The sequence below is a fragment of the Parus major genome, chromosome 19 (genome assembly GCF_001522545.3).
Source record: "Parus major isolate Abel chromosome 19, Parus_major1.1, whole genome shotgun sequence".
In the NCBI taxonomy this organism is placed as follows: Eukaryota; Metazoa; Chordata; class Aves; order Passeriformes; family Paridae; genus Parus; species Parus major.
This window is the reverse complement of record NC_031787.1, coordinates 178,155-204,572: the sequence shown is the minus strand read 5'-3', so window position 1 is coordinate 204,572 and position 26,418 is coordinate 178,155. Positions and strand designations below refer to the sequence as shown.

Here is a 26,418-nt window from a genome sequence, read left to right as displayed (position 1 = left end):
GAATACAGAAATGCAGCTCTGTGGTCATGGATGCAATGCCTACAGGACATTGTACCAGTACTGCCTCATTCTTAAAGGCATCAGTAAATACCAAGGCAAATCAAAGGCCTCTGGGGCACCTGTGGCACAGTCATATTCCATTATGGTAGTGGAGATTTTGAGTTTGTAGGAATCACCTTTGTCACAACTTGCTGTCATCTCTTCTTCCTTTACTCTCTTCTGTGCTTCTGTGCTCTGAATTGTTCCACAACTGAGCAAGGATGTGAGTTATAGAATTTTCTGTGGATCCTCTCTATGTGGGTGTGTTCTGGACTTGTCTCAACCCACAGCCCAGCCTTCTCTGCAGGGCACTGCACCTCAAGTTGTTATTTATTTCTCCAGGAAAGCTGATGTGAAAATTGAATGTTGATCTTGTAGGGAGAGCTGAACCAACAGAGAGGGCTTGTCCCATCCAACTTCCTGGAAGCTGTCCCTTTGGATGGAGACATGGCCAAGGAATTCCACTCAAAAGATAAAGAAGCTTCTCCTGTGAGTGCTGAGAGCCAGGTGAGCTGTGTGACTGCATGGCACTGCCCTCCCTGCTGGCTGCAGCGTGTCTGGAGCCTGGGCATTGCACGGCATGCAATACCCGTGAGATCACTCAACCTGCTGCATGCAGCCTCTTCATCCCAAGACGTGCTGGGAGCTCTTCCCAAGGATATACTGGTAGTGCAGAAAGTGGCAGAAAACAACACATTTGGGGATTAGAATAAACAAACCAAAACATCACAAAGAGGAGAATCCAAGAAGTTCTGATCTCAGCCAGCCCAAAACACTCACGCTTACCAGCTCAGAGCAACTGCTTTAACGCTGTTTCTGTGATGGAATATTTTTCCATCAGTAACATGCTATTTCTGTCAAAGACTGATTGTAAAGCATCTTCAGAAAGTGTTTGATTCTAATTGATTTCATGTATTTATTTCTGCCTGTGTTATGCACCCGGGACGGTTCTTTTCTTCAGAGAATGAGGAAGAGAAGAGTCCAGTGATAGATATGAATGATACATAGAGAGAGCAACCATGTAAGTGTGTGAGACCTTCAACCTCCCACCCAGCCCAGTACCTCAAAGGCTCCTCCATCTGGAGCTGGCTCCTTTTCTTGCTTATGGTTTGACAGGCTGGTTTAGGGCTGTGGTGGCAAATCTGCCTTCAGGTCTGATGTCAGAGCTTTCACTGCCACCTGGGTTCTGTGGTAAAGACAAACCATTCAGCACATCAAGTGCAGGTGGTTGGAACAATTATCTGGTGGTTTTGGGGACCAGGATGGGACTGTGCTGGATATTCAGGTTTGGGAAGGACCTGCTTTGTAATTCAGCTTGGCCTTTCTGTTCACATCTACAAGATCCTCCTCAGTCTGAGCACACTTCATATTCAGCCTGGGGTTTTTTCCTTCTGGATTTTGCTCCTTCCTGAGAATAATTGTGGAAAAACCCCTGCCCACTATCCATTTAAGAAAATAGTAACATTTGGTCCCTAAAACCAAACTTGTGTGGATAGTTGTTCTGGGGCTGGGTGGGTGAGACCCCTGGTTTTGGGGGCCAGTGGAAGCAGTGTTTGTTTTCCTTAGTTTCAAATGTTTGTTTTCCAGAAATTGTGTTGATCAGTAACACCTGAGAGAGCACTAAAACCACCCCTTAAAACTGATACCACTCTTGTGTTTGTCACTCTAATAACTTGTATGAGGATTTTGACAGAGCAGTTTTTCCTTTGTTTCTCTTAGAGAAGAAACTCAGTTTTAGTATGATTTTTCTCTTACCACATGAATCTGGGAGCTGGTTCTGTTGCTTTCCTGCCTCACAGAGACCTCTGAGAAGAGGAGAAATTGTTTGTGGAGGTACTTCAGGCCTGTCCTGAAGCTGTTCCACCTTTACCCAAAAAGTGTTTTCCAATGGTGCATGGACCGAGCCTGCGCTGCTCTGGCTGCCCAGGGGCATTTACATCCCTCCCACATCACACCCTGAGCATTGGTGAGCCCCTTCTGCTGCTAGCCCAGTGCTTTGGGGCATTTTATCCAAGGATTCTTTGTTAAACAAATCATAAACAGTTTCTGGAGCAGAACTTGGGGATTCTTTCTTTTGCTCCCTGCTAAGAGAGGGTGCTCCATGTTAGCCCTCACCTGGCTTTCTTTTTCTCTTTGCCTCCATAAATCTTGCATTTCTGGCTGCAGATGTTTCAGCTGGATTTATTCAGGTTTACTCCCAGACTTGGCTTTCTGCATCTGCTGGATGCTGAGCACCCTTGCAGGACTCCCAGTTCCTCTTCTTACCACGGCCACTGTTGAGAAGCCTCAGGGCTTGGCCAGTCTCTGTAATCGTCTGGAGGTTTTGCAGGGCACTTGTTCTTACGAAATTTGGTTTTGTTAATGTCCTGACTTGTGTCCTAGGGCACACTGAGAGCCCAGCAGGCCCCATGGCTGAGGCATCATCAGTACCTGTCTCCATCCACGCTCTCAGGAGCTGCTTCACTTACTTGGCTGTGGAGCAGCATCTTTCACCTTGTCCTTAGTGGGTCTTTTGTACTGTCCTGTTCTTAGCCCAAAGTTCAGAAATTTCTGGAATTCTTAGCTAAGGAAGGGTCTGGGTTATCGATACAAAATTTAAATCACTGGAAACTTCCTAAGTAGTGTTATAAACCTGGAGAAGGCCAGGTTCTCTGGCTGAGGTATATGTTGGTGTGATCTCCTTCTGCAGCTCTAACTTGTGCTTTTGTCTTTTGTTTTCTCTCTTTCCCACATAGCTAAATCCAGATGGATCTGTTGATCAGAGCAACTCCTCTCCATCTCCTCTGCCAGCACCTTCCTGCCTTGTCCCAGGCAAGCAGTGTCCAGAGCAGGCATCGCTGGCCCTCCTCACCTGCACTGGTGCACCTGGGCAGAGTAAAAAGAAGAGAGGCTTCTTCTTCAAAGGGAAAAACCTCTTCAAAAAACTTGGGTCCAATAAGAAAAACTAACAAGGGGTTTATTCCGCTGGGGCTGCCTGCACAGCCCCAGAGACTGAGTTCAGGAGAAGCCCTCTGCAATAAGATGATTATTTTCATAGGGAAGAAGTATGTGTTGACTAGAGAAAACTCTGAAGGGTGTAAGAGCTGAGAGCCCCTGGGGAAAAAGTGGCTCTGGGGTGTGAGGGCTCAGCTCTGGGATCCAGCATGTCCTACTCCATGTAGCCCTCAGTGTACTGGTTCCCTGTAAATATTTTAATTTAAGGATTATATTCTGGCTGTAAGTTAGCTAACTGGCTTTTCCCAGCAAAACCCCGGCCCCTTAGGAGAGATCCCTTGTATTCCACACCCTGGTATTTCTCTGCTCCAAAGGAGGTTGTGTCAACTCCTTCACTTGCTGCAAAGAAAATCTGCACTTTTCTGTTCCTGTGACTCCCCTTCGCTGTCTCTGGGCTGATGAGTGAGTTCTTATTTGTACTGTAACCCTGTAAATATGCAGCTGTGCCTCGGAGCATCCCACACTGCCTCAGTCAGCTTCCAGCACGAGGATCCCCGAGGGGAAGGAGCGATGCCCTGGTGGGGGTCAGTTCTTCAGCGTGGGGGTGGGCTGCTGCCAGCTGCTCCTGCCTGGTTCCCCTTGATCACACACTGGCTGGGGCCTCCGCCTTATTATTTATTTATCAATTTATCAATTGATTTATTTATCTACCTATTTATTTATTTATTTATTTGTCTGTCTGCCTCTCTCCGCGGTTCTGTTCAGCCGTGTCTGAGCTGCTCCTGAGCCAGAGCGTTGGGAGAGCAGGGCTGGGGCTGGGCAGCTCACACTGTTCCTGTAGATGTGTTCCTGCAGTTGAGACACAGCCCTGTCCAGGCACGGAGGGGTTTGTGTGCCGTGGTTTCTGTCCTTCTCTGTGTTTCTTCCTCTGCATGTTCCAATGGGTCCTTGTTCTGAGCAGGGCAGTTCTGTCAGCTCCGTGAGTGGTGCCAGCACAGCAGCCGTGAGTGGTGGTGGTATGGTATGTTTTTATTTAATATCAGATTTTATTATAATAAAGTCTATTTTCACAAAAATACATTTTCCTTAAAAAAGCCAAAGATTCGGTGATGCTTCTTCAGGGGGTGGGGAAATGATACCGGCCACACCTGCACCTTGAGGATGTTCTGCACGTTGTGTGTCCCCTTGTCAGAGGGACAGCTGTGGATCCCCAGGTGTGGGGTGAGGACAGGGGCTGGGGTGGCCACCAGGGCATTGGGCTGCCCAGGATGCCTGGGCTGGCCCCCTGCACTCCCAGCTCCACTGGTGTGTGAGCACTGCATCTGCAGCCTCTGGGAATCCAGCCAAGGTGCCAGAAGTCACTCTGGGATTTTGGGGGGGATTCTGCAGGGTTCCCTTGACAGGAGGGACTTGTTTGGAAAGCTGCTGCTCCATAGAGAGAAATACTCCACGAGGATCTTGATACCACAGTAAGGCACCATGTCCTGTGGTGGATGGGAGTCAGGGCAAGGACAGACCAAAGACTTTGGATGATGTGCTGCAGCTCTGCTGGAGTTTCCATGGCTTCTGGAGCAGCCTCAGTGATGAAACACATCAGCAACCCAGAGCTTTATCTTCAGCCTGTCCTCTCGTGGAGGAAGTCGTTGCTGTTTTAACTGAATTTACCAACTGGAGTTTCTTAAGTGAATTGTTGAAGGTCTTTTGAAAGAAACTGTCATTGGTTTTATCAGTTCCTCAGGGGATGAACTGAAGAACAAAACCTTTAGGAAGAAAATCAGCTGCTGGAATACTCTGGGGTGTGCCCAGAGCCAGAGGGCCCCCGAAGGCAGTGCCTGCCTGGCTCCCTCGCTGCTGGTGCTTCCATCCTCCCTGGCCATCTGAGCCCCTGGGACCATAAGATTTGTGTTGTGTCTCTGACTCCTGTAAATTTTTCTGTGATAGACTCAGACCCATCATTCAGCAAAGTCTTCCTAGTTCAGCTGGTTCCCCAACACCAGACAGGCTGGACAGCAAAGCTTCAGAGGAGTCTCCATGAAAAAGATTTAACAGCTTCAAGCTGTTAGAGCTAAACCTGAAAGGCTACAAGAAACAAACAAACAAACAAAAAAGGTAAAATAAATATATAATCCAGATGTTCTGCTCTGCATCCTCTGCTTCTAATCACTGTGCCACAGCCCAGGTGTGGATGGCACCTCTCTGCTTGGAGGAGCTGCTGCTGGCATCAATATATTCCTGTTTCAATTCTCCAGGTGAGCAGCGGGTGGGCTCTGAGTGTGAGGGCTTGGTGCTTGTGTTGGTGCTCACCAGAAGGCTCAGCCAGGCCCGTGGCCTTTCCCATTCACCCTGACCTGGGAGAAGGGTCACAGTCTCCAGGGAAGGTAAACATTCAAGAGACAAAGCATCTCACAAGCCCCCACTTCCATGGTTTCTGAAGCAGTTGGAGAACAGGTTTTTTTTGTTTTGTTTGTTTGTTTATTTGTTTTTTGAGAGCAGTTTGGTGTGTTGTTTCTCAGAGGTTGATGTAGGAGTTCATGTCCCAGTGACAAAGGGGCTCACGGGCATCCTGGGCAGCATCCTGGTGACACCGAGCTGTGTGTTGGGGTCACACACTGGAGGGCAGGGATGGGGCATCCATGGAAAGGACCTGGAGAGGTGGAGATGTGCAAAACTCATGACATTTAACCAGGCCAAGGAAAAGGTCCTACATGGAGCTGGGGCACTGCCAAGCCCAAGTACAGGCTGGGAAGAGGATGGATGGATGAAGGATGATGGATGATGGATGGATGGATGGATGATGGATGATGGATGGATGAAGGATGATGGATGAAGGATGATGGATGATGGATGGATGATGGATGATGGATGGATGATGGATGATGGATGGATGGATGATGGATGGATGGATGGATGGATGGATGGATGATGGATGGATGATGGATGGATGAAGGATGATGGATGATGGATGATGGATGATGGATGGATGATGGATGGATGATGGATGGATGATGGATGGATGATGTGGCACCAGGCTGGGAGAGCTGGGGGTGTTCACCTGGAGAAGAGAAGGCTCCAGGGAGACCTTAGAGCCCCTTCCAGAGTCTAAAAGGACTCCAGGAGAGCTGGAGAGGGACTTGGACTGGGAGAAGTGCTCCCAGTCTGTGCTGCTGATCCAAGAAGTTTTGATCCATGAGGGCAAACACAATTGCAGTGAAGAGGAGCTGAGGAGCAGCTCCTCTGCCTCCCTATACACCTCCACGATCAAACACATCCCTCACTGATCCCTCTGCCCTGCCAGCATTGCAAGGATTTGTCCATCAGATGCTTTTGCTCTGGAACAGGGAGAGGGGCTTTGGGGGGCAGATCTGAAGGCTTTGCTTCGACCTTAAAAGAGGCAGAGGATGAAGAGCACCACGGGGGAAGGAACCTTGTCCCTGGAAGACACCCCCAGAAGGGCTCAAGACTCTCAAAGCACCGCAAAGTGGTCACTTGCAGCACTGCTGGAGAAATTTTCAGAGCACGACAGATATCATCAGCTGTGAAGCTGCTTTCTACTCCCTTGGCCCCTTTCATATCTGGCTGAAGTTCTTCTGAACATGCCCGTGGTCCTTGGAATCTATCAGCTCCCTCCTTTAAATCCCAGGGTGTTTCATGTTCCCTCCAGGCTCCTCCAGGATTCCACCTGTCCCACGTGTTGTTCCATGTGCTCGCCTGCTCCCCCAGTTCTGTGCAGGTCTCTCCTTGGTGAGGGCCATGCAGGACCTGAGGCCAAAAGCAGATGCTCAGTGAGAAGCAGAGTGGGCAGGAGTATCAGATACTTCCTAGAAGGGGCTTCTGACTTTCAGCAAGGAGCAGTTCCTGTTCCATGGCTGGAACAGACCCATCAATTCTTTTACAGCCATCAGTTCAGGCTGCTCGGAAGTGCTTTTGAAAATCCAGTGTCTTATTTGTGACTTCTCTGGTCCCTGAGAACTGGGGGAGCTTTACATGTGCAGTTTCCTCCCAGGGCTTAGCGTTTCCTCACAGAGCTCTATTGGAAGCTCTGGCTGGATGCATTCTGCTCATGGAAACCTCACAGTGCTGCTTTTGTTCCTCCTTCCGCAGTTCCTCACAGGCAGCCTTTGAGAGAAGATGAAAGGGGCTCTGTGCCAAGTGCAGGAGAAAATCCCTCTATTTACTCTGGGACAAGGGGACTAAATACGACATATTTACTTTTCTGAGTGCTTGTCTATGCTCTCATCACCTGCTTGCTCTTGCGTTTCCTGCCCCAGATGTTTGAAGAAGGATTTGATATTTCATTGTGATGCTTTGTAATTTATTCCTCCAAGTTGACTCATTTTGCTTTTCTTTTTACTCCCCAGAGAGCCTGTTTGTGACTATCACCTTGCTTTGGCCACAGTTTCAGCTGGTTTGGAAACCTTCTGACTTTCGGAGTTTCCTTGGACATCTTGACTTCCCTCTGCTCATTCACATTTCTCTCTTTGCTGTGACACCAAACGTCTCAGATATGGGAACCTGGAGAACACCTACTTGTATTTAACTTTTTAAGTTAATACTTCCAGCCCTTCACTGAAACTTTCCCCACCTCTCTGCAATTCTCAGCACAGCCAGGGCAGCACCTGGCTTTTGTTGCCTTAGCAGAAATTCAGTTTTTGCCTGGTGCTGTCCAATCTCTGAGTTTTCTCGCCTCCTTTGTGTTTCCTACCCATTTTCTTCACAACACAAGTACTGAGACATCTAAAAATTCTTCTGTGTGTGCTTCCCAATGTGACATTCTCACTCCAGTGCCATGTGTGCCCCTTCCAGGTGACCCCCGTGTGAGTGAGATGCTGGAGCTGGCCTGCATGCACACTCTCTTTGTGCGGGACCACAACCGCCTGCCTGGAAAGCTGAGGAGCCTCAATCCCCACTGGAATGATGAGAGGCTCTACCAGGAGGCATGAAAGATCCTGGGAGCCATGATCCAGGTACAAGCCATGGTCCCACATGACTGCCTGCAGTCTCACAAGGTTCATGTGTTAGGCTGTGCTAGTGAGGAGTGGCCAAAGGGTGCAGGATTTTGGGGGGAAAGGACCAAATTCGTTCCACCAGTGTCTTTTGACCAAAGCAAAATCAGACCGAGATACCTGAAATAACAAGCACAGAGAGGTCCCCCTGAATCTTTGACGACCCTCTACTTTTAAATTTACAAAGTGCTTGATGAGGTTTTTAATGGCACATTTTTGTTAGAGGAACTGACAGAAAAGTCAGAGGAAAAGCTTTTCTAACTGGTGTTTTGTACCTCATAAAAATGGTACTGGAAATCTGGATTAAAATTCCTCAGGTTGTGAATCTCCTCCTCAATGATTCCCTGCCATTGCAGGGGGTAGGAATGAGATGATCTTAAAGGTGGGTGCAGCCAGTCATGGTGTCTCTCCTAGGGACTGGGCTGCACCCCAGACTTGACCCTGAATGAGATTCTGGGGTCACACAAACACCTCTGTGCTCGGGAGGGAACTCCCAAAGTCTCTTGTTCAGCCTCTAGATTGGAGCAGGAATGGTCTCAAAGTCAGATGAGACTTTCCAGCTGGCAGGAAAGGCTGGATCCTATGGGAGAAAGGGACATGGGGTTTCCAAAGGCACTGCACCTCCTTTGAAGCCTGTCTTCTGAGCTGGTCTAACAAAAAATAAAAAGCAGGAATATCAAAATGTTTATGTTTTTATGCTCTCAATTTAAATATTATTGTATTGTTGGAAAAACATTTTGGGCAAGACAAACACTCAAAGGATTGTCCTAAAAAGCATCATCTCCATCATTGTGTTTATATCAATGGTTTCATCTTCATGTGGTATTCAGACAATTAATTCATTTTCTCCTACTGACATAGAATTTTATTTTATTTTTTTTTTTAAATTATATGTTGCTGCCTCCTCAATATCCCAGAGGGAGATGAGAGCAGGGTTGGAAATCTCTGCTGTGGGAGGACCCAGGGAGCTGCCTGTGGGTGGTGCTACCCCCATTATCTGCCGATGTTATCTTTGCCATCTGAGGCACGAAGGGTGCAGTTCTGCCTGCCTGATGGGAACTGTGACAAGGAGCCAGTATTTGAGAGGATTTGGCAGGCTTTTATCTTCACAGAATCACAGAACCAATTTGATTGGAAAAGACCTCTGAGATCATTGAGTCCAACCTCTTATGCTGCTCTGAGCTGCCAGAGTGTTGTGGCCGACAGAACATGAAAAACAACTTTGTTTCCACAGAAACTGATGGCCAAGACATTAACAGTTCACCCTTTCCTTGTTTCCCCCTAGATCATAACCTACAGGGACCTCTCCTGCTGGGATGCAGGTTCCACAGGCTCATTCCTCACTATCGGGGCCACAGCGAGTCTGTGGATTCTCGGATATCCAAAATTTTCACCTTGGCTTTTCACTTTGCTCACGCCTCAGTCCCTCCAACTGTTGGCTGCTTGGATGAATATTACAAACCCATAACTCCTGAAATTCAACTCAGAACCTCCTTCTTTGCTGTCTGGAGGATCATTCAAGAAGGTAAATCCTTTCCTGCAGCTCTGCAGTGTGGGTTTATTTCATTCATCCTTTCCTGCCCTCTCTTGATGACCTCCTGCTTCAGCCAAATTCAAAAGCATTTTATATTCAATGTATTAAATGGCCTTTACTACCAGCCAGAGTCATCTCAACAGAAGGATAACCCTGTAGACAAGGGCAGCCAATCGTGTTCCAAAATGATCTGATTGCTTAATTGCTGTGACCTCAACATTATTCAAAGTATTTTCTTCTTAATTCTTTAAATGCAGGGAAATTTATTCTCATGTAGTAGAAGCTTATAATTACATATAAGCTGTGCTCACCTCTCTGGGGCCTCTTAGCCACACAGTAGCCTCCCCACACTCCTCACCTGTCCCTGTTTCAGGTGGAATTGATGCCACCTCTGCAGGTGGGATTGATCCCTATCTCCGGAGCCTCGTGGCCTGCCAGGCCAAGCTGCTGATGCAGCAGCAGAGGGTGGTGGGCGAGCTCCGGGACAGGCTCTTTGAGCAGCTTGAAAGGATTGGGTTTGATTTAGCTGCACTCAACAGGCAGTGCAGTCGAGATCACAGCCTTCCAGGTAAGGCAGCTGTGGGAGCAGAGCTTACAGAGAAAAACAAGTGGAAATCAGGCATTTTTGCGATTAAACATTGAGAAGCTTCTCCAGCCCATGCTTGGCCGAAATTACTCAGGAGTTGGATTCAGTGATCCTTATGCGTCTCTCCCAATGCAGGATATTCAGTGATTCTGTGATGTTCTTTCCCAAACCTTTTCCTTGTTTCTGAACAACCACAAGTAGGTGGGTGGAGGTTGAGCACTGAAGGCAAAGCCTGGCAGAAGCTGCATGAGAGACGTGGAGGCAGAAGAATGCAGGGCATTGCACAGACCAGAGGTTAGTATTCAGTGACTGACTTATTTCTGTTGTCCAAGTGAAAAAACTGGTAAAATAGTTCAGCAACAAGATTGCAGGAGTGGAATTAGGACTGTAAGTCCCCTGTGACTTCTCTGCAGCCATCTGCAGTGGTCCAGCCCAGCCACACGACTGGAAGAGCAGATTCCAGTATTTAAAGAAAATCTCATCACAATTTCTCTATTAAACCCATGTCCCAGAGAAAAAAAATAACCAAGCATGTCAGAATCACCCTCAGGGCTCAGGAAGGTGCAAAACCAGTGTAATGGTATTGCAAGATGGTCTTGAGAAATAGATTGTTGATTGCACTTCAGAGCTGGCTCCTGGGTGGGTCCTTGCCCAACAGTGTCATTAGGCTGAGCTGGAGCTGCTGCGTCAGCAGCAGCCTGAGAGATGCAACAGGGCTCCTGTTTGAAACTGGGATGAAAACTGAGCTGGATCCGTGGGTTTTAAGCCCAGTCAGAGGCTTTGCAGTACATCCAGATGCATCATCAGCTCAGAGGATTGCTCTGCCTTGGCCACAACAGAAGGCTGTGATTTTTCCATGCTTTATTGAGGGACACCGTCATGCAGAACCTGATCAGAACCACAAATCCTGAGTTTCCAGACCTGATATGGTGGGAGTGACCTGTATTTCTAGAGAATTTGGGTTTAGCTTTAGGTCTCAACCCACCTATGAGTGCTGTACTACTTATATTAGACATCCATTAAGGTGGTGGTGATGTAGCAAGGTCAAAACTCCTCCCTAATTAATTTTCTGATTAAGTAAATTCTCAGTATCCTTGAATTGTTTGATAGTGGTGTCATCCAGGCACCATATGTTGTGTCTTTTTCTCCCAATACTTCCTGGGTTTTAGACATAAGACAGTAGGTTCAGATTGGATATCAGGAAAAAATTCTTTCCTGTGAGGACGGGGAAACCCTGGCACAAGGTGCCCAGAAAAGCTGTGGCTGCCGCATCCCTGCAAGGGCTCAAGGCCAGGCTGAAGCAACCTGGGCTGTGTGAAGTGGGTGTCTTGTCCCCATTGCTGGACAGGGCCCAACTGTGGAGAAGCTCTTGGTCATTCTCCTGTTGTACAGAGAGCGGGGCCATCAGCATCTTGTCCAGGTTCACTTTCAGTGAAGGCAACATCAGTTGCACCCCTGCTGAGTGAGCAGAACATTGCTGGAAGGTGGTGGAACAACTCCCACCTGCAAAGACACAGCTGTCCCAAAACAGCATTGAAAGGTCAGGCAGGAGGAACTGCCTCTAGACCAGTGGGAAGCAGTAGCATTAACAGAAATATAGAAAAATGTTTTAAACCTTTTGGTATTCTACTGGTGTCACAACTTTGGGAAAGAGAGGGGAAAACCTTTCCAGGAGGGGATAGCACATTACTGCTCTATCTGCTCTGACATCCAACTGCTTGCAGGTTACAACTCCTGGAGAAAATTCTGTGGGCTCTCACAGCCATCTGGAGTGAAGTCACTTGGTCAAGTGTTGAGGAATCAGAACCTGGCAAGGAAGTTCCTGCAGCTCTATGGGACACCGAAGAACATGCGAGTCCTTCCGCCCAGGCTGTTCCATGCTGTTGCATTCTTTTCTGTCAGGCCTGTCTTGGTGTCACAAAAATCTTCATGAGCCAGAACACTTTTTCTTGTAAAACCTCTTCTCTTGTCATTATAAGCACTTCCAGCCATGCTTTTGCTCATAAATTAGTCTCCAAAGTGAATCTGTGCCTTGTTGTGGGAGGATGGATGGAGCTAGTGATGCAGGCAATCTTGCCCCTGGTAAATTGCAGCTGTGCCAATTACCAAAGAGTGGAACAGCCTTGCCTTCACAGCTGTATCCAACAAGGATGGGAGTTATGAAGGAGTGGGTTAGCAGTTATGATAAAGTTCCTTTTCATGCAGTTGTTTTAGGAGATGAAATGCAGTTGGAGCAGTCCCAGGTTACACCTGCATTTTCCTGATTTACTCCTTGCTGATGCTGTCTGAACATGCAGCTGCCTCTGGCCAGGAAAACTTAGGGAGTTGTTGCTCTTGTTTTATCTTTTTGTCTCGACTTGTGGTACTTTTCCCTCTGTGCATGGGGAATGTCCAGCTGCTCAGCTTGGTCCCTCCAGTGCCTGGATGTGTAGGACAGGGTCTGGCTGCTCAGATTGCTCTTTTTCTTTCTCCCTTCCAAAATACTGATTTCAGATTCCCTGGACATCTTGCAGCCAACTCGCTTGGTGAAGATCAAGGTTTGCACAAATTGGGACAGCCTGGGGTCATAGAATCATGGAATGCTTTGGACTAGAGTGGACTTAAATATCATCCAGTTCCACCTCTGCCATGGTCAGGGACACCTTCCACTATCCCAGGTTGTTCCAAGCCCACCCTGGTCTTGGACACTTCCAGAGATGAGGCAGCCCCAGCCTCTCTGGGCAGGGCTTGTGCTGTCTGATACATCCTGCTCCTCCCCACTGAAGATTTTCTTTAAGTTCCTCAGGGTTCCTATTCTCAGAACCCCCTGAAGGGGCTCTCCAAGCACTGCCAGCCCCACAGCCCCTGCACACAGACAGCTTTGCTGCTGTGTTTGCCCTGTTGCCATCCAGCCCTCCTGGAGCTCTCCCAGCACCGTTGCTAAACCAGCTTCCCACAGTGGGTGCAGCTCCCAGCAGAGAGCACAGCCTGGCTGAAGCCTCACTCCCAAACCTTGTTCCAGCTTTGCACCACCCACACGCAGCTGATGGAGGGAGTTTCACCTTTGGTCTACATCACCAGCTGCTCTGACTCGTTCACTGCTCTGCTCCACACGCTCTGGGCTGGAAGGATGGAGTTTTTCCTTCTTCACTACCTGTTTATCTCTCTGCTCATTACCTTTATAGTCCTCTACCAAGTGAAACCTGCATTCAGATTCTTCTGCAAGATGACCTTCTATAAGTTGTGGCTCTTCACCATAAGCATTGGGGTTGCCATCCTCAGTGTTCCTCGTGGACGTAACGTGGACAATATGATGTAAGTTGTCTGTGGCTCCTTTCTGCCCTGAGCATTGATAGACTCCACTCTCTCCAGTGCTTTGATTTGAAGGGTCCTGGGAGTGTGGTGTGGTCAGTTCTATGTTGGTGTGGGGAGATGACAGACTCTGTAATTCAGAGAAGGGGTGTAGGTTTTGATACTGGTTTGCAGTTGATAAAAAGAATAACAAATTATGTAAAGAAATTATGTAAAAGGTGACATAGATTTGCCAAAGCAGGAAATGCCAACAACCTGGATGTAATTCATATTGCTGTCTTTACTAGAGCTCTTTCATCTGGTCTATGGAGCTGCATTTCTCTCCTCCACATGGCTGAGCACTGTATTACTAAGTGGTGTTGAGAGGGCCACTCCAGGGGCTCTTCCCATTCTCTACTCTGAGCCAGGGCACACCAGAGACATCACCGAGGTGCAGTGCTGGCCCCTGCATGGGCACTGTCCCCATCAGCTCAGTGACAGCCTGATGTCCCAGGTCTGGCAGTCCCCCAGCCCACCCCATGCTGCCTGTCCTCTGTCTCTCCAGATTCCATTCAGACTCCAGGCTGTGGACTCACCTGGGGTGTCCAGGAGTGATCAGTGGTGGTGGCAATCAGGAACCTGGGCTGAGGGAGGATGAGAAGACAACTCTGCTACACAGCACCACAGTGCCTGAACCCTCCTGAAGTACTGCAGAAGCAGGATTTACTATTCCATTTTATGCTTCAATGAGAATTCATATCTCCTAACTGAGATCACCCTTTTGCTTTGAGAAGTTTTCTTCACCTCTTGACTTTGGTGCCTGACCTTTTCTTTTTTTAGATGTTATTTTATCAATATCTCTTCAAATAGGACTCCCAACATTGCAGCCTAATGTCACCTAGAGGAAAACACCTCTCTTTCCACAGCCAGCCGGGGTAGGCACAGGTTTACTGCAGCCTGTATTCCCAACCTAGCAAGGTGGGGAGGAAAGCAGTGTACAAAGGTGTGCTGTGAAACTGGCTATTGTCTAATATTTGGTTGATCCTGGTGGAACTTCTGGAGCTGTAGTTGCTGGGTCATTGATCATGTATGGCTTGAGGGAAACCTGTGAGGTATAGTTTACTTCTGCAATTAAATAATTAGCTACAGAGGGATACTAATTGTTCTTTTCTAAGTCGTGGTCAAAGCTGTCTGTGGGAAACTGGCAGAAGCAGTGCCTTGGTTTGGAAGACAGGTGTCTGCTAGGGAGGGCAGGAGCCCCCCTCAAAGTGAAAATGTAAACCCTCTCCCTCCAAATTATTATAATTCTGAAATCAAGGGGCTCTCAGGCAGAGATCTGGGGATAGGAATAACAGTTCTTTACTAGTCTAACCAGGCAAACAAACAACAATAACTACAGCAATAACAAGAACACAGAACCAGGGACCCCGGGACAGCTTTCTCTGCTGAGATGGGAAGGGATGGAGGAGAGGCTTTGCTTCACAAACCCCTCGGGAGGGCAGTCCCGGTGCTCCTGCAGGGCTCCGAGGAACAGTCGGCTGCAACAGCAGGGATGAGCTGAGATCCTGGGCCGGTGGAACAGCAGGGATGAGCTGAGGTGGAACAGCAGGGATGAGCTGAGATCCTGGGCCAGTGGCTGAGATGGATCAGCAGCTCCGCGGTGGTGGCTGGCACTGCCACACGTCCCGGCAGGACAGGGGGTGCGAGGCCGCCAATCAAGAGGGGAGAAGGAGAAGAAGCAGCAGCTCTGTCTGGGTGATGGTGAATTCCCTGCTCCCAGCGAGAGTCCTGCTCTGAAGCTGAAGAAAGCAGCCAGCCCACCCTTTTTCCTGCCTCCCCTTCCCCTCTGGGTCTGGCCCAACTCTTTGTGTTTCTCAAGCACCCACTGAGTACCAGCAGTCAGGGGTGTCCCCACTACTAAGGGGTAAAAATTCCATAGGTGAGATGGAACAAAAGGAAAGACACCTAACCCCCAACAAGAAGCAGTGTGTGAGGTGGGCTGGTTCGGATGCAAAACTTGGTCCCAAATTTCAGCATCTCTTTGGCTAATTTCCACTCCTCTTTTCCAGGTTTCTGCGCACATTGACCCGGCCACTCAAACACATCTTTGGCATTCAGATAGTGGTGAAGGGCAAGGAGAACCTCAGGACTAAGAAACCTTTTGTCCTGGTGCTGAATCACCAGACCTCCCTTGACATCATGGGTATGTGGTGACCCTGCCTCCTGCTCCTGGCCCCAGTTGTTTGTAGGATGGGCCATGTGGAATCCCACAGGGAGAGGGGCAGGAGTGGCTGCTGCAGAGCCCTTCACCAGCCAGCCCCAAACCAGGGCTGATCTCCAGGTTATCAGAGGAATTTTCAAGCTGCAGCAGTTTTACCCTCTCCAAGGGAACAGGGACAAGGCTCTCTGCTGACCAGAGCCTTCTCATAGCTGCTCTCCTTCAATGCCAGTCCTGAGTGGATTGTCTGGAGACCCCCAAAATTCCCCAGGGATTCTGTGGAGCTTGGCATGTCCTAGATCCAGAGGGCTGCTGTCCAGAGGGATCCTGAGTGCAGATGATGACTTGCTGTGTCCTTGCTGTCCCCTTGCAGTGATGATGGAGATATTGCCGAGGCGCTGTGTGCCCATTGCAAAGAAGGAGATCCTGTACATGGGCACATTTGGCCTGGCCTGCTGGCTTGCAGGGGTCGTCTTCATTGACCGCAAGAGGAGGGAAGAGTCCATTGGCACCCTGACAGAGGTGGCACAATCCCTGCACAAGGACAACGTGAGTGGGGAGGAGTCCAATGAGGATCTGCTGGAAAAAAGGAATCTGGATGTGGGTGGAAAGAGATCTTTATCTCTGGGCTGGACACTGAGCAGAACAGAGTGAGAGCATCAATGTGTTCTGTGCCCATGAATGGAGGTCAGGGGTACAGAGATGAGCCCCAGGGCACCACCCCTCTGAGCAGTGGCTTAGCGTTGTATCTGGAGGTCTTTCCACCCTAATGTCTTCTCCCTCCTGCAGCTGCGTGTCTTGATCTTCCCTGAAGGAACTCGCAACCATGGTGGCTCCATGTTGCCCTTCAAACGTGGGGCCTTCCAGCTGGCTGTGAAAGCCCAGGTGAGACCCACATTCCTTCTGCCCCTGATGTGCCATTTGCCTGCTGTAGTCCACCAGCAAACCAGGGTCCTGGCCCCTGGCTTCCCTATGGATTGAGTACATACCCAGGAGCCCTTGGGGGTTTGCAGGTGGCACAGGAGGGGTCTGTTTCTGTGAAAAGTGGAAAAGCTTTGTTACAGCTTGGGATAAAAGCTGGGGCCCTTGACAAGAGCCCTGGACCTGCACAGGGATGTTTCTGCTGAGCTGGCCTCTGTAGATAGAAATTTGACAATCTGCTGTTGTTGGCCTAAATACAGAGATAAAAATACAAAACCCAATAGCAAGGGCATGGGGTGATACAGTTAAATGATCTAAATATTCAAATAACCCTCTGAGTGTGAGCTGTGACACTGACGGTGAAAATTAACAACAAGGTACAGGATTCACCTGAAAACATGAGTTGAATTTTGGAGGAAGAATAAGGAGATGTGTATATTCACTGTAGACTGCCTTCCCTCCAGGTGCCCATTATTCCTGTAGTGTTGTCTTCCTACAACCACTTTTACAACCAGAAGGAGAAGAAATTTACACCAGGTAAGGATGACCTGGGGCAAAGAATGGTCTGGGTGGTGGTGCAAGCTCAGTCCTTGGAGCCGTGACCAGGGTGGGCAGAGGACCACATGTAATATGGAGATGGAACTCAGAAAATGGCAACTTCTGTCTTCTTGGGAAGAAATGGGACATTTCAGGCACCACTTTTCCCTCTCCCCTTGGATTTCTCACTGCTTGTCCAAGAGAACTTGGAGGAGCAGCAGAGTCCTGGGGCAGGTCCTGTCCCTGAACCCCCACACTGCCCTTGGATCTGCAGGTGCATGGAGACTTAGGAAACATTTATGGTAACAAAAAATTTCTACTGGCCACAGAAAAAATTTTAGGGGAAAAAAATAACGCAAATCTTGGCCTTCAGAAAAAAAATGCAGAAAAAATGGAACAAATTCCAACAGAGAAAGGTAGCCCATCCTGTTCCTTTGCTCCCTCAGTTGCCTTAAAATGGACTTGTGCCACTTCCCACTCTTTCCCAGACTAGCCTTGGTGTTCCCTGAGGAGAGGATCTGCATTTGAAATTCTCATTCCTCCCATTGTTGTGCCTGGGTGTAGTCATTCCCTTGCAGGCACACACCTGGGAAGAGAGAGTGGTGCAAATTATAAATATGGAATTTCTGTTTCCAGCCTTTCACCTGCTGAGTTTATCCTCTCTCTGTTCACACACAAAAGTCTTTTGGATCTGGAAATGTTCCCCCACCTAAGGGTCAATAGGTCCCATGAGCAGGGATTTGCCAGTCTTCCCTTTACATCCCTGATCTGGAAAATCAGAGAATAACCTGCTGGGGAGGGATCTTCGAAGCAGGTGAACATTTTGCTTTAAGCAAGGCCAAGTCTAAAGACAGATGAGTTAGCTTTGTGACCAGTCCAGAAAAGGTTGTGTTAACTCCAAGGATGGAGATGCCAAGAATTCCTTGAGATTTTTAGGAAAGACTTTTTGCAGTTACATGTGCATTTGCCTATATACAACTTCAGTCACCCTGGGAGTTCATGATTAGCTAATTCCATGCTCAGCTGATCTCTGAGCCCTTTTCCAAATGGCTGTTAAACAGGCAGGACCTGCTCTGCTGAAGAAAGTACCCTAGTTAGCTTTCCTTGTGCTTTTCCACTTCCCCCACCTGGAAGTTTTGCCAGAGCTGATTCTGAAGGTGGTGCTCAGGATTCCTGTGTGCTGAGCAGGTCTGTGGGTCAGGACAGCTCCCTGTGTCTGCTCTGGGTGTGCTGAGGAACCTCTTGAAAGCCCAGCTCTGTGCCTGGTGTTGGACACTGTCATTCATGGAACATGTCTGGTGCTTGCTGGAAGTCTGTAGCAAACAGACCTGAATTTTCAGCACAGCCTTGTCAGCACTCTGCTTTTTCAGAAGGAGCAAGTGAAGTGAGGCAGCAGCCTGGCTTTGGGGGTAAGATGTGCAGGCAGGTAACACAGAATTGTGGAATCACAGAAGAGTTTGGGTTGGAAGGGACTAGAAGCTCAGTTTATTCCATCCCTGACCATGGGCAAGAACACCTTCCACTAGAGCAGATTCTCCAAGTCCCATCCAACATTACAAACCCTCTTCTTTTGTGAAGTTCTTCTCTGCACTTGTTTTGCCTCCTTCCCACAGCCCTGCCAGTGGCACTGCTGGATCTCATTGCAGGCACACTGTAAAGTCAAGTAAGACCATTTTATAACACACCACAGCTCTCCCCAAATCCCCAGGTTCCTGTCTGTGCAGGCATTGTCTTTTCTCCACTGGGCCAAGACAGGGGACTCTTGGTGACAGAAGAGAGGAGCATGATGGCAGCTCCCCAGTTTACACCAGTCCATTGCTCAGATGCTTCCCCAGAGAAGTCTGACATACTAGGGAATCCTGGCCACAATTTCCTCTCATCCCAAAGTGTGTTTCTGGAAGGAGGCACCATGCTAAATTTGGTATGCATAGACAGAGCACAGCCAGTTTGGTTGTGTTGTATTAAACATCTTCTCTTTGCCTGTGATCTAGACAGACCATGAGATCTTTGCACTGTGAAAACTCATCCTGTATGGAACATTGCATTGTGTTGGAGGAGAGATTCACCTGTTTCCGTATTTATGATTATTGTGCTCTCTGTGGATGGGAAAAGCCTGGGCTGTGTTTTTGCTGTGTGTATTTGGGATGTGGCTGGGCACCCACACCACCGCTGTTGGGAATGAGGGCATTTCCAGCCCACCTGCTCTGCTGCCTCCGGCTCTTCTGTAACCACTCATGGTTTTGGTTCTTTTCCCCGTCTCACCTTCTTCCAGGAAATATGATCATCCAGATCCTGCCAGAAGTGGAGACGCTGGGCCTGGGCCCAGACGATGTTCCCAAGCTGACGGAGCAGGTCCGTGACTCCATGCTCTTGGCCTACCAGGGGATATCAGGAATGACAAATGGAGCTCCCCATTAGCAGTCCCATCTTCCAGCTCCAGCTGTGTGTGCCACAGCTGAGAGAAGGCCATGGCAGCCACAGGAAGGTCTGGCAGCAGAGACAGCTGTGGATTGCAACACTGACATACCAGAGACAGGCAAAAGGTCCACCAAGGAGAGAAGCTTCCCAGGGGAATGTTGCTGTGCCACCTCCCACAGAACTGTGCCATCAAGGGGACAGACACACAATGGATAGCTGGATATTTCTGTGTCATCATATTGCTGAGAATGCCCCAGCCTGAACCCAGGCAGAGCTGGGCCCTTCCAGTGGTCACCACTGCCTGCTTATAACCACCTTTCCCTGTTCAGATCCAGCGAGGTGGAGGTGCTGACCCCAGGCCTGTGAGCATGCTGCCTGCCCGGGGTTTGAGGGCTGCCACATTCCTCTGGAACACACTCAGGAGAAGGCGCTGTTTTCTTCCTCTTCCATGGGGAGGATTTGGGAGGGACCTCTGCCATGAGAGATAGGAACCAAGGAAGCTTTGGGAGAGGGGAATTAAAGACCTTACGTGTGTCTACAGGGCTTGGTGGTTTCTTTGACATATTTAGCCTTCCTTTTAACCTGAGGAAGATTTTGCTTTCAGGGCTGGGAGAGAGGGACATGTCTGGGGACTCAGAAACCAGAGGCAAAAACAGCAGGAGTATACTGCCTAATATCCTTGATGTGCCCAGATGGAATAATTCCTGGAAGTGTTCCAAAGATGTATATATCTGGTCCCTGGGGACATGGTTTGGTGGTTGACCTGGCTGTGCTGGGTTAATGGACTTGATGATCTTGGGGTACTTTTCCAGCCTTGCTGATTCTGCAATTCCATGATGATTTTATGATAACCTCATGATTTTTACCACAATCTCTTTATGTTTCAACTCAAACACACTGTGGGAGCTGTAGCTCCTGATTTCTGAGTCCAGCCTTCTGCCTTCTTTGTCAGAGAATGCCCACCAGCCATGATGTGATTTGCTTTTTTGTACTGGTATGTTTACCTATGAACCAGAGCCAAAGAATATTTTGGACATAGGTCTGGCTTACACAGAATCACACTCATTCACAGAATCATTATGTTGGAAAAACCCTTTAGGATCATCCAGTCCAGCCTGTGGCTGATCCTTACCTTCTCAACCAGCCCAGAGCACTGACTGCCCTGTGCAGTCCTTCCCTGGGGCTTGTTCCTCACTTTCCCACCTCCAAAACAAGGGGAAAGGTCAAGCTCTTGCTGTTGGGGTAAAACAACCAACAGAAAACCTGCTGCAGTTGTTCTGAGGATGCAGCTTTCCATGTGAATATGACTGGGAAGGAGCAGGTCCCAAGGGTAAAAGTGCTGGGCACAACTTGTCCACGGAGATCATGCTCAGGGCTCCTTGACATCTGCACTCTGGGAAGAAATCCCAAAAGGATTTGGGTTGTAAAGTACCTTAAAGCTCATCTCACTCCATCCATGATGGTCCCATGGTAGGGACACCTTCTACTGGACCTGTGTGTTCCAAGCCCTGTCCAACCTGGCTTTGGACACTTCCAGGGCTGGGGCAGCCACAGCGTCTTCAGGCAACCTGTGCCAGGGCCTTTCTACCCCCACAGGGAAGAATTTCTTCCCAATGTCCATTCTAAACTGACCTCCTTCAGTGTAATACCATTCCCCTTTGTCCTACAGCAACAGGCCCTGCTAAAGGTTTTGTCCCATCTTTCTTACCTCTTCAAGTGCTTCCACAGCATAGTCCAGAGCTGGCCTAGCCTTGCCCACATCCCATTCTTCCTAAAGCAAAAAAAATCTTTCTCTTAGTGTTTCCTGTTTTTCTCTGCAGCTATAGGCCAGATTTGGCAACTCTGAGGCTGGGAAAGCACCTCTGTATTGTCTTATGATTTCTCTCTAGTCTTGTGTTTTCCAGGCAGGAAAACTGGCTGCAGTCAGGAGGCTCATGGACACCCAAGGAGCAGCATCCCAATAAAGGGCAGCCCAGCCCAGCACCATTCTGTGTCCCAGGAAGATGTTGCTGGGGCAAATACGTGGAGAGATGAAAATCTGCACAGGGTGTATCCTTGTGAGTGGGGCTACCTCACTGTGCTGTGAAAGATGATGTCCCTGTCCCTCTCCAGGCAGCACTGCTGGTCTCAGCACAACTTTGCACACCCAGGTATCAGTTTGAGGGGGGGTGTGCAGGTCTGGGAGCAGCAAGTGTGTGGGATGTGCCTGGAGAGTGTGGAGAGCAGATTCATGAATGTAAAAGTCCCACATGTGGGTACAAATACTTCTAATTCTGTAGAGGATGTGGGGAGGAGGGGTGTGAGCTGTGGGGGAATGAGGTTTTGAAGGATGTTCCTGAGTCTGCAGCATGGAAACTTTATGGGTTTGTCTGAAACCATTTTCCATCTTCATGGGTGCTATAGAGGCTCAAATGGCTCAGAGGGACCATGGTGAACACCACACAGAGGCACATAAAAGGGAAAAAGCAAAGGTTTTCTCCAAATCCTTTATTCTCCAGAATCATGAGTTGACATGTATAAACCAGGGTCCCCCGTCATCCAACACTGGGTCACCCTCCTATAAATATCCTCCCTGTCACTGTCCTATAAATAATATCATTATCCACAGAAAAAAAGGAAAAAGGACTGACTGCCCCATATGAAGATTTCTTAAATAACTTCAAATAGTACAGCCAAGGTGCAGTCCTGTGGGTCTGGGGTTGGGGCAGAGGGATGAGGCTGAAGCCTGGTCTGTGCAAGCCAAGGATGAGCAGCAGCCCCGAAACAAGGTGCCCTTCCAGCAGTCCCTTGGGGACACCTGCAGATGCTCCTGTGGCTCCTGCTGTCCCAGGGCTCTGCTCCATGGCAGGAGCAAAGAATAACGTGACTTGTCCATGACAGCAGCTACTCTTGCCATACTGCTTGGCTTAGTTCTGCTCCAAGATTTGCAGGTAGCTTCGGACCCAGCTGGTTTTGGGATTGGCACATACCTGGCGGCCTTCCTTTGTGACAAACCTGTGGAACAGGGATGGGACATGTTAGATCTCTGCTCACACCTGCTTCCCAGGAGAGCCTGGATCCCAGCTTCAAGAGGTTTTCCCCTATGCTGATGCTGAAAACAGCAGATGATTGTGATGTTCCCTACTCCCATCCCTTCTCCCGCACTGTCACCTCCACTCCTGCAGGAGCATCCCTTGGAATCCCCAAACAAGCATCCCCAGCAATCCCTGTGTGAGCCCTTTCTCCGTGGTGTTTCCCTCTCCCTGCTCTGTTCCTGTAGCCCCCCTTGCTGTGCAGAGCTGGTCATTCCCCCCCCCCCTGCCGTGGCCGTCCCTGCCCTGGGCCGGGCACCGGCACTCACACGACGGCCGGCTGGGGACAGCTGCTGCCGGTGGTGTAATGACGTTGGATGAGCTTCCACGGGAGTTTGTGCCGTGTGTATGTCAAACAGCAGATTGGGATGTCGAGTCCTGCTAGGAGAGCAAAGGAAGACAATGTGAGCACTGGGAGCTGTGCTGGCAGGGAAGGTAGTGAGGAATTAGAGAATAATTAAGGTTGAAATGGACATTGGAGATCATCTGGTCCAATGCCACGAGCAATATCGAGGTACTGTGAGAGATTGTTACCCTGCCATTGCTCAGAGCTTCACTTCCCCAACTCCTCCAGCCCCAGGGCAGAGGCAGAAATATCTCAGCTCTAACCAGGAATAAGTACTCTGAACTCAGGTTAGATGGATGGATGGACAGGTGGATGGATGATTTTCTAATTCCAGGGTTCCTACATGCAGCTGATCTCTGGGCAGAGCAGAGAGTGGCATAAATGCTGATAAATTCCCATCTATCTGCCATGGGAGCTCAACAGAGAAATAACATGGAAGGCTCAGATCAAATGAAAAAGCAGGACTCACCTGGGCTACAGAAAGTTTGGAAGAAGGAGATTGAAATGATGAGAAGAGCCAATCCAGCTGCAGAGACTTTCATCTTTCCGTCGGGTGAGGGCTGTCGCAGCAGGAGCAGAAGCTCTGGATGATGAAGCTCAGTGTGCAGCAGCTGGATTCAGCCCCCTTTAAAAGGGAGTCCTGGAGGCAGCTGGAGAAGCCAAAATGGAAATTCCAAGATGATGATAAAGGATGACACGAAAGTGAAATAGCTGAAGGGAATTAGAGGGAACAGAAAAATGTGAGGCAGAATGGAATACAGTTCACAATGCCAGGTGACTCAGCACTCATTTTTATTTCATTCAAATCAAAAAGAAACTAGAATGTGCCAAGTGGCCTGGCCACAAAAAGGAGAATGGTCCCTCTGGACTCCAGGGGAGGGTTTCTCTGTGCGGCTCTGTAGGGAAAGAAAATGTTTGTGTAAGATTATGCAGTTCTGGAAAAAACCCCAGGCAGCACAGAAGTGCTCTCGTGCCACTGTGTGCTGGGTGTTTGCCAGACTGCTGAGCTGCTGCCCCAGAGCTCAGGGGAAGCTGTACCCAAAACACTCAGCCTGCCCGCCCCACATCCACAGGGCTGGCCAGGAGCTGAGGCTGGAATTCATCTGGCCCAGTCCCTGGGGAAGCTGCCCAGGGCCATGTCCAGGTGGGCTGTGAGACTCCACAGCCTCTCTGGACAGCCTTTTTCACAGTGCAATGAAGTTTTATTTGGTATTTAAATAGAATTTCTTGTTGCCTCTTGTCCTGTTAGTGGCCACCACTGAGGAGAGTTGGGCAGCATCTGCTTTGCTCCACAGACATTGGTAAGAATCCTCTTAGTAAGAATTCTCCATCCTGAACTCCTCCTGCATCTCCTCCCTAGAGAAATGCACTTGTCCCTTCATCATCTCTCTGGCCCTTTGCTGGACTCTCTCCAGTACGTCCATACTAATCCTGGGGAGAGCGGAACTGGACCCAGCACCTGAGGAAGCCAGTGCCCCACCTGATGCTGAGCAGAGGGGAAGGGTCCCCTCCTTCAAAATGCTGTCAATGTTTCTTTCTCATGCAGACCAGGAGCCTGTTGGAATTTTGGTGGCAAGGGCACATTGCTGCTCATGTCCAGTGTGGTGTCCACCCCAGGTCCTTTTGCCAAACTGCTTTCCAGCTGGTCAGCACTGCCATATAGCGGTGCCTGGGAATGTCCCTTCCCAAGGGCAGGACTTTGCACTTCTTTTTGAGTTCCATGAGGTTCTCCAGCCTGATGAGGTTTCCATGGATTTCAGACAGGCCTAAAGTGATAGGATATCAAGGAAGGTGGAGGATTTTGCCAGAAGCAAGGTCTGGCAGGATCAGCTCTTTGTTCCCCTGGTAAGTCTGATCAGCTCAGCACAGAACAAGAAGTGGCTCCAGCTTGTGGCTGAATTGCTGCCGAAAAAAACCAAATTATGGCTTTTTGCCATGGAAATAATTCATTCAGAAACCAACAGTAGGAGTTTTATGCTCCTCTGTTCTTGCAACTCACATGCAAGTGTGACAAACGGCAGCGCTGCACAGAGCAGTGACACGGGCTGTGGCTGCAGAAAGACAGCCTGTGGCTGGCACCAGCTTTGTTCATGGGAACTTCACACCTTCTGCTCATCCACTGCAAGGCACAAACCATGAGGCTGATTATGTGCACAGGAGGATGTGGGGAGGTGTGGTGGCTGTGATGGGAACTGCAGCTCTCTTTCACCTGGAAGCTCTGAGATGGTCATTATGAGGAAAGAAAGCATAACTGTGAGGAGCTGGAGGAGGAGGAGGAGGTGCTGCAAAGAGCTGCTGCAGCTGCAGCCCCTTGGCTGTGTCACCAGTGGGTGCCCACAGAGCTTTGTCAGCTGCGCTGTTGTTTCCCCCAGAATGTCAGGAAACCTCCTGGAAAGGGGGAGCAGCTCCTCCCCATCACAGACACCCCCACCCACAGGGCTCCAGCTTTGAGTCACCGGCTGCCACCCTTGGAGTTCTGCCATGATGATCCTGAACGAGTCGCCCTTGCCAACCTCTGGGCCCAGTTTCTGGTTTCGGTTTTCTGTTTCTGTCCACTGGATTTTGCTTCTCTGGCAAATCCCAGAGCCCTCTGCTATTGCAGTTCCTGCAGTTTAAGCGTTTATGAACTGACCTCTCTCAAGCTTCCTTTATTATTCCTGCAAATAAGCCATTTTTTTCCACTTTCACATCACCCAGCTGGGGTATGAGATTTGTTTTGGTGTAAGCAAGGTAGAAATAGAAAGCTAAAATTATTCAGAGGAGAGGAGTGTAGGGAAGGATGTTATGAGGCTGCTGAGCCTTCACCCCTGGGATATAAACAGTGACAAAGGTTAGCCCAGAAGCTTTCAAACTCCTTCAAGCTCCCCTGAAATCCTGCCCTTGCCTAGAGACACAAGTTACAAAGCCAAAAACCCAGGGCAGGGTAACTGAGGGTACTTTGCCCATGGGTAATGGTGAGGGCTGTCCCCAGGCTGGTGGGGGACTTTGTCAGTCTCCCCCTGGGGCACAGCTCACCTGTTGGGGGCTGCACTATCCCAGCCCTGGCACTGAAGGCCCTTGGAGCACAGGAAGGATATTACTCCATCCCTAAGATTTCCTGTAGCCTTTTCTCCTCTTTCTGTAGGTCCACAAGTGGATGCAAGCTCTGAGGAGTGGGATGATTTGGGAGATGCTGGTGGCTTCACCTGGGGCAGAGGTGAGGTGCTCTGGGGGTCACAACACTGTTCCTCAGGTTATTCCTGACCAAGCCCAAGTCCCTTACTCCCACTTACAAACTGACCCCACCACGTTCCAACATGTGGCTGCACATCCCTGCATGGACCCCACGAGATGCAGGAACGCTGGGACTATGGAGGGATGGGGATGCTGTGGCTGTGGAGGAGATGGGGGGATGCAGGGGAGGTCTGAGGGGGCTGTGGAAGGATGCAGGGCCATGAAGGGATGCAGGAGTGAGCAGTGCCAAAGCTCCCTGAGCCCTCCCCTCTGTCCCAGGGGATGAGGGTGCCAGGCACAGCCTGTGCTAGCTGGAGCAGCCAGACAA

The 26,418-nt window shown here is 49.3% G+C and overlaps 4 protein-coding genes across 15 annotated transcripts in view; 3 read left to right on the top strand and 1 right to left on the bottom strand.

Moving 5' to 3' along the window:
- TSPOAP1 (TSPO associated protein 1) overlaps window positions 1–4,067 on the top strand; it is a 55,182-nt gene extending 51,115 nt beyond the window's left edge. For 8 of the 10 annotated variants that reach the window (XM_015646719.2, XM_015646718.3, XM_015646713.3 and 5 more), the window contains 2 exons: window positions 418–546; window positions 2,775–4,067. In XM_015646719.2, the coding sequence (XP_015502205.1) occupies window positions 418–546; window positions 2,775–2,987 (342 nt within the window). In that variant the 3' untranslated portion in view covers window positions 2,988–4,067. Of the gene's footprint in view, window positions 1–417; window positions 547–1,000; window positions 1,061–2,774 lie in introns of all 10 variants that reach the window. The other 2 variants (XM_015646715.2, XM_015646717.3) reach the window with 2 other exon arrangements.
- Window positions 4,068–7,523: 3,456 nt separating this feature from the next.
- LOC117245310 (eosinophil peroxidase-like) lies at window positions 7,524–12,730 on the top strand (the record flags this gene model as incomplete). Its single annotated transcript, XM_033519005.1, is given in 5 exon segments — window positions 7,524–7,937; window positions 9,262–9,274; window positions 9,277–9,687; window positions 9,884–10,078; window positions 11,821–12,730. Coding segments are annotated over 5 exon segments (1,242 nt in total), but the record flags the coding sequence as incomplete, so codon positions are not given.
- Window positions 12,731–12,801: 71 nt separating this feature from the next.
- On the top strand, window positions 12,802–21,738 carry LOC107212842 (1-acyl-sn-glycerol-3-phosphate acyltransferase alpha-like). Of its 2 annotated transcripts, XM_015646607.2 has the most exons (7): window positions 12,802–13,390; window positions 15,436–15,569; window positions 15,958–16,133; window positions 16,374–16,469; window positions 16,970–17,042; window positions 19,315–19,394; window positions 21,365–21,738. In XM_015646607.2, the coding sequence occupies exons 1-7, from the start codon at window positions 13,122–13,124 to the stop codon at window positions 21,422–21,424; spliced, it is 888 nt and encodes a 295-aa protein (XP_015502093.1). In that variant the 5' UTR covers window positions 12,802–13,121; the 3' UTR covers window positions 21,425–21,738. The 2 variants fall into 2 exon arrangements, with proteins under 2 accessions (XP_015502093.1, XP_015502092.1); XM_015646606.2 differs by lacking the exon at window positions 21,365–21,738 and having other exon boundaries at window positions 19,315–20,965.
- A 204-nt stretch (window positions 21,739–21,942) lies between these two features.
- On the bottom strand, window positions 21,943–23,675 carry LOC107212844 (C-C motif chemokine 4 homolog). Of its 2 annotated transcripts, none has more exons than XM_015646610.2 (3): window positions 23,347–23,675; window positions 22,801–22,912; window positions 21,943–22,454 (listed from the first exon to the last, which is right to left on the bottom strand). In XM_015646610.2, exons 1-3 carry the CDS (start codon window positions 23,417–23,419, stop codon window positions 22,367–22,369), a joined length of 273 nt encoding a protein of 90 aa, XP_015502096.1. In that variant the 5' UTR covers window positions 23,420–23,675; the 3' UTR covers window positions 21,943–22,366. The 2 variants fall into 2 exon arrangements, with proteins under 2 accessions (XP_015502096.1, XP_015502097.1); XM_015646611.2 differs by having other exon boundaries at window positions 22,801–22,909.
- Between the last annotated feature and the right edge of the window lie 2,743 nt (window positions 23,676–26,418).

What these genes read in the sequence shown, in the direction of transcription:
- LOC107212842 (XM_015646606.2), top strand. Translation starts at nt 13,122, where the DNA reads ATGGAGGGAGTTTCACCTTTGGTCTACATCACCAGCTGCTCTGACTCG. An exon ending in CGTAACGTGGACAATATGAT is followed by an intron (nt 13,391 to 15,435) that starts GTAAGTTGTCTG and finishes CCTCTTTTCCAG; the next exon opens with GTTTCTGCGCACATTGACCC. An exon ending in GACCTCCCTTGACATCATGG is followed by an intron (nt 15,570 to 15,957) that starts GTATGTGGTGAC and finishes GTCCCCTTGCAG; the next exon opens with TGATGATGGAGATATTGCCG.
- LOC107212844 (XM_015646610.2), bottom strand. Translation starts at nt 23,419, where the DNA reads ATGAAAGTCTCTGCAGCTGGATTGGCTCTTCTCATCATTTCAATCTCC. An exon ending in CCAAACTTTCTGTAGCCCAG is followed by an intron (nt 22,913 to 23,346) that starts GTGAGTCCTGCT and finishes TTGCTCTCCTAG; the next exon opens with CAGGACTCGACATCCCAATC. An exon ending in TGTCCCCAGCCGGCCGTCGT is followed by an intron (nt 22,455 to 22,800) that starts GTGAGTGCCGGT and finishes CCTGTTCCACAG; the next exon opens with GTTTGTCACAAAGGAAGGCC.